Here is a 6,399-nt window from a genome sequence, read left to right as displayed (position 1 = left end):
GGCAGCCCCACGCCCCGGGCAGGCGGCGGGAGCCAGGTGGCGCCTCCCCCCTCCCGCCATGTGGCCGGGGCCGGGAGGAGGGGATGGCGGGAAGAGCCAGCTGGAGGCTGCCGCCGGCAGGAGCAGCTGCAGCAGCTGCTGGGGCTGGGACCGGCTCGGCTCTGGCTGCTTCCTGCAGCTGCCCCCTGAGCCCGCCCCAAGCGGGGGGGTCACAGGGCACGGGGCTGCCACCGCCTTGTCGGGACTTAGGCCCCATCCCAGCCGCGCCTCCCCTCCCTTGGGTCCTCAGTAATGACAACTGAAGTGAACGGGATTTGTTCGTCTCCTGTTGACTTCAGTGCTCAAAGTTGAGAAGTCACAAAGCCGGCACCCAGGAGACCTGCCTTGTGATTCCCTGCTGCAGCCAAGTGTCCTTCTGTGCAGGTCCCTGACAAGGATTTGGGTATTTCCAGCGGGATAGCAAGTGGAAGGGTTTTCACAGCACCTCAGACAGCAGAGCAACATTTCTTCCTATGTCAATTGAGTCATTTCATGGGGACTCTGCATTGACCCACTTTAGTTCAGGAGCGACCCGCAGGCGACCTTTTCGGTCCCTCTGTTGCCTTGGCAGAATGAGGGGGTGATTGGAGACAGGTTACTCTCTTCTCTCACCCCATGAAGGCCTGCCCACTTTTTTTGCAAACCTTTCTGCTTAGGGGCAAAGGTGCATTTCTCCAGCTGAGACCACTCCCAGCAGGGAGATTCATGTCTGGGACCACGAGAGCATTGTCACCCGAGCTTCCCAGAGGGACAGCCACAAGCCAGGTCTTGTCATTTTCTAAGGGAACTATTGGACCTTCTAATAATTCAGGGCTGCAGGAAGGCTCTGCTTTCAGCAAAATTGCAAGAGCTTGAGCTCTCTTTAACTAGCACGCTGGGCCGCTTACCTCTTTTGTGAGGAGAAGTTACAAACAGCATTTTTGCCTCAGAACTTTCCGATTCCTGACTTTAGGATGCAAAGGACCCCCCCCCCACACACACACACCCTATAGCTTCTTAGTCAAACATCCCCCCCCTCCCCTCCATGCAAACATTGTCCAAGTTAATATAGAACCATAATGGGGAGAAGCGGTCTATACTGCTGTCTGTTCATTGGGACCCTGTTGCTACAGGCTCTGTTCTAGCGAGCAACGTGCAATTTACCATCCCTGCCTGTGGTTTCAAATGTTACCGTAAATGCCATTGGCATTGGGAACCTGTTTGGGAATTCCTATTGTGTACTGGGGTTCATACATCCTTTTTCTGGTCAAGAAGTGATTGTAAACTTTTTTTTAAAGCAGAAAAGAAAGACCCCACACCACCTTCCAAGCAAAGGAAGATGGATATAGTGTCAGGCTCAATTAGATCCAATTGTGATGGCTTTGCAAGAGGAGAACAATGTAGCTTTTGTGAAGAACCCCCCGCAAAAAAGCTTGGAAGTTTTACAATAATAATAAAAATCCCATGGCATCTAGGTGTGAGCCTCCCTCCCTGAGGTGCAGTGCAACTCTGCCCTCTTCACAGGGAGAAGTTTTTGACTTTGAAGTGAGGCCTCAAGAGATAAGGAGGTGATACGATTATAGCTTCAAACAAAGCATTATGTACACTTCGCTCTGAGTCAAAAATACAGTGAAATGTGCAAGTTGAGCAGCTTACAGCTGAAGGCAGTCATAACCCCTTTGCCAGGGCCACACTGATACCATGGACCTGCAGCCTAACTACCTGAAGTCTAACTTGAGAGGTGTTTGCTCTAGGAGAATAGTTTGGATGGAACAGACTGGCCTGCTTAGCACTGGAAGTGCTTAAAATGCAAATGTACAGGAACTCCAGACCATCCCCCACCCCCTCCCTCCTCTGCATGAAGGAAAGCAGCTTAAATACAGCCAGGCCTGGAGAGGAATGTTAAAAAGAGGGGAAGAATCACCCTCCTCCTTTCCATAGGGACCCTCACATGGGGAGATTCAGTATGCATGACTGAACAAGCAAGCAAGGACAGCTCCTCTTTTAACTTTCCTGAACAATGGCTTCAGCTTCTTCCACCATTTCACATTCTCTCTACCCCCAACCCCTCCTTTAAAAAAGGAAGGAGGGGGGAGGCGGGGGAGAGAAAGCCCTGCTGCAGGACTTAGAGGGAAAAAAGCTTTGTTTCATGCCCTATAAACACAGCTTAAGCCCAATCTTGAACAACAATAAAAGATCCACATCACAGTAGTCTAAAAAGGGCCCTATCAGGTTAAAAGTCATTCATTAGAGAGAGATTTGGATGGTACAAAGGACACCTTAGATTATTCAAATAGAATTTTTTTTAAATCCATTTTTTTTCTACTTTGCATTTATCTGTTTCGGCAATGAAAATTGACTAGGCCATTTCACTTTCCCTGGTCATTCATTTCCAGGTTGTCATACTCTAGCAAGAAAGTGCAGTTTTGGGTTATAAACATGGCAGGGAAAGTAAGGGGGACCAATTGCCCTGCATTAAAGAAAAGTCACAGGACAACCACCTTTTGTCTCAAGTTTTTTAAAACTTCCCCTACACCCAAATGTCAAGTTGGATCTATTACATGGTGTGTCAGTTGCTTCATTAACAAAGTGCCAGTTGCAGTCAATCTAACCCCAAACTGAATAGACACCTACAATTTGTAGTTTGACTCTTTCGCTATAGACCTGGAGACTGGTCCTTCCAAAAGGAAGCAATTTTTGCAAACTTCTAATTATGTTGCTCAACATCCTGCACAGGAGGGACCAGACTCTCCATTTCCTTTTACTCATTAGACTTAATCAGTCATTGAGACAAGAAAACAGCCCAAACCCTCTCTAAGCCATGCACCATGTTTCTCAGAAACCAGTAGACAATGTCTTTAAAAAGCAAAGACAACACAGATACAGCTTTTTTTCAAAAACATACTTCATATTTCCTCTTTTATTATATAAATATCAGTTTAACCTTTTACTGTAAGAATATAAAATGTTTTAAGAGGATCTTTGTTATTTTTTATACAAATTCACAAACAGTACAATTAATCCATAGGGGTCTCTGGGTTTGCTTTAACTCCATGGTCTGGCCTGTTACTGTGGAGGATTTGAGGATCTGAACAACAACCGGGTGGGGGTAGGGGGAAAAAAGCCAAGGAATTTTTCATCAAAAATTAATCTTGTATTCTTCCTCTTTAAAATTATAATAATAATAATAATAATTAAAAAAAAATCTAAAGAACCAGCTCCATTTTATTGGCAGAACAGAGATAAGACTGAAGTTCATCTGTCTCCTCCCCTTCACATTACAACCTCAGGGCCTGCTCTGCTCCTCTCTCCATTTAAAAACAGGAAGCCTCACACAGTGACCTTTTTTGTAGGTGATTTGAAAGGGAGGGGGAAAATATTTGCATATATAGGTCTATATATATTTAAGAACTGAACTCGCATTTCACACATTTCTTTTAACAGTAGCCCAATCCTTGGATGGATGCTCATGTGTTACACGTGTTTGTGCTAGAAGAGTTTCCAAAAACAAACAAACAAACAAAAAGAAGAAACACAGAAGCACAGTGGGGTCCCCAAGCCCAGCTGGAGAAGGAGTGAGAGGCACAGCCAGAAAGTGAAGGTGGGAGGGAAAGCTTAAAAAAAAAATACAAACCCAAGGGGCATTTTTCCAGTCTAGGCACAAAATGTTTGTCTCAAAATCTCTTTCCTGTAAGAATTCCAGGGCTTTTGAGAAAAAAAGTAACAAATTAAAACGAGGTAGCCAGACATCATATATATATTTATATATATAGAATATATTCAGCAGAAAAAAAATGTACTTAAAAATCCACAAGAACAGCAACTTCAAATGTCTTTAAAAATAAAACCATGTAAGAAAATGAATACTGTAAAGAGAGGAGAATGGATGAGGAAAACTGGGATCAGTTACAGGACATAAGCAAAGGGAATGGTGGGAGAGTAAGAGGCTGTTTTTGTAGCAGTTACTTTTTTTAGGCATTTCAAAATAAAAACAGGTCACAGTATCTCAAATGAAAGCAAAAGTGAAGCTGGAGATTCTTCCTTAAGTCCCCTGGGCAGGTAGGTGCTAGTCACACCTTCTACCTGCACACCCCAATCTAAAGAGGAATGGATGTGTGGCTGGATATGTCTTTATTCCCACTGCCAAGAAAGAGGAAGAGGGGAGGAAGAGAGAGAATAATGAAAGGGAAGATGTGTGGCTAAGGTGACTCGGGCCTTCCAAAAGCTGGGAGCTCTGAAGAAGATGGGGAAGAAGGAACAGAGTAGAAGGAAACTGGATTTTCATCCCCAGCGCAGGGAGATGGGGAAAAGAAGGGAGTGTCTTGGCTTTCTCTCCCAGGCTGGCATCGAGGTGCGTCCCCATGCTCCTGGTATAACTTTTCTCTGTTCCTAAAGCACAGAAGAACTGGAATGGTGGGAGATTATCCACCTCCAGTATAGGAGGGGAGACTGGAGCTGGGGACCTGACTGAAGTGAATGGAATGAGTGCATGTGAGGAGGGTGCTTCTGTGGCTGTCTCTAGGTGATTGGGCGGGGGGGAACAGGCAGAGGTGGAATGGTCTGAGCAGGTGGTCAGTGTCCCTAGGAGAGAAGGAGGGGATAGCTGGACACGGATGGTGGCACTAGTAAGCTTTTTTTTTTCTTTTTCTATTTAGAGGGAGGCAGGGAGAGAAGAGAGGCCTGTTCCCACCTCCATTTCCACCCCCACTTCTGCAAAATGTTTCCAGTCCCCAAAATGTATCTGGACTGGGGATAAATAAGGATGGGGGAGGGGGTCTGTCTTTATCCATCCCTAGTGCACAAGGGGATGGACTCAGGGTAAAGACAGGTATCTCCAGCCCCAGTGCATAAGATTGTGGGCCTCTATCTCCTATGCCAAGGCAGGATGATGAAAAGGGAATGGGGGGGAGGGGAGAGACATGGATACTGCATCCCAAGTAGAAACCCAGGGGCATGGCAGGGCACAGAAGGGACGGGCATCCTCTCTCCTGCCTCCCAGCCAGCGCAGCCACAGGCAGGTGGCATAGGACGAGGGTACTCTCTCCATCCCTCCCTCTGGTGCTGGGGCGGCGAGTAGCATGGCTCTGTGCGTGCCCCTCTCTCTCCTCCATTGCAGCAGTCAGTGAGTCCCTCCAGAGGGGGTGGAGGTCTCGGGTGCCCCCTCGTCTCACCTGACCTTCTCGCTCTCAGTCATTTGCCAGAGTCCCAGGTTAAGCACCTTGAGGCAGGGCAGCTGGGTGATGCGCTCCAGGCCCCGCTTGGTGATGCGGGTGCAGCCATAGAGGTCAATGCCGGTGAGCTGGCTGAGGTGCTCAGCAATGAGCTCCAGGCCCTTGTCGGTGATGCGGACACACTGGCCGATGTTGAGGGTGCGGAGGCCGTGCATCTGGCGCACCATGCGGTTGATGCCCTCGTCGCTGATGTGGCAGGAGCAGAGGGAGAGGGAGCGCAGGCCGTCCAGTCCCTGGGCAATGTAGGCCAGGCTCTGGTCGCCCACCTTGTCGCAGAAGGAGACGTCGAGGCCGGAGAGGCGGAGGCTGCCCATGGCCAGGTGCATGATGCCCGTGTCACTGATGTTGTCACAGGAGCGCAGGTTGAGGCTGCGCAGGTTGCTCATGTGCGACAGGTGCAGCAGCCCGGCGTCCGAGATGCCGCCACAGAAGCTGAGGTTGAGCTGGCGCAGCCGGGCCAGCCCCCGGGCCAGGTGCTTGAGCGACAGGTCACTGAGCTTCTGGCAGTCCTGCAGCGTGAGCTGCTCCAGGCCCAGGCAGCCCTCGGCCGCGCTGCGCGTCATGCCCGCCAGGTGCCCGATGCCCACGTCCGAGAGGTGGCGGCAGGAGCGCAGGTTGAGGCTCTTGAGGCGCTGCAGTCCCCAAGCGATGAGCAGCAGTCCCGTGTTGGTGATGTTGCTGCAGCCGCCCAGCTCCAGCACCTCCAGGCCCTTGAGGTACTGGGCGATGCGGCCCAGGCTGCTGTCCGTGATCTGCTTGCACAGGCTCAGGTTGAGCGAGCGCAGGGAGCCGATCTCGGCCACGAAGGCGTGGCCCAGCCCGTTGTCGGTGAGGTTGTAGCAGCCGCTCAGGTTGAGGCTCTCGATGTCGGCCATGCCTTGGATCACGTAGCTCAGGCTGCGGCGCAGCGACAGGATCTGCACCCGCCGGATGCCCCGCGCCGCCAGGCTGGGGAAGAGCGACGGGTTGGCGCGGCGCAGGTGCAGCTTGGCCTCCACGCCCCGCCACACGGAGCGGTGGTAGGCGGCGTCGCGCCACGCCGCGCACACCTGCGCCGCGCGGCCCTTGTCCCGCACCTCCAGGTAGCCGAAGATCATGGCCAGCAGCTCCGGGAACAGGCACGAGATGTGCGTCTCCATCGCCCGGCGCG

General features: G+C 50.7%; 1 protein-coding gene across 1 annotated transcript; it reads right to left on the bottom strand.

Moving 5' to 3' along the window:
* Positions 1-2,920: 2,920 nt before the first annotated feature.
* On the bottom strand, positions 2,921-6,399 carry FBXL14 (F-box and leucine rich repeat protein 14). The gene has a single exon (XM_019544567.1). The coding sequence runs from the start codon at positions 6,386-6,388 to the stop codon at positions 5,186-5,188; it is 1,203 nt and encodes a 400-aa protein (XP_019400112.1). The 5' UTR covers positions 6,389-6,399; the 3' UTR covers positions 2,921-5,185.

The sequence above is a fragment of the Crocodylus porosus genome, unplaced genomic scaffold (assembly GCF_001723895.1).
Source record: "Crocodylus porosus isolate Cpor-Errol unplaced genomic scaffold, CroPor_comp1, whole genome shotgun sequence".
In the NCBI taxonomy this organism is placed as follows: Eukaryota; Metazoa; Chordata; order Crocodylia; family Crocodylidae; genus Crocodylus; species Crocodylus porosus.
The sequence above is the reverse complement of the archived record's forward strand: the minus strand, read 5'-3'. Positions and strand labels throughout refer to the sequence as shown.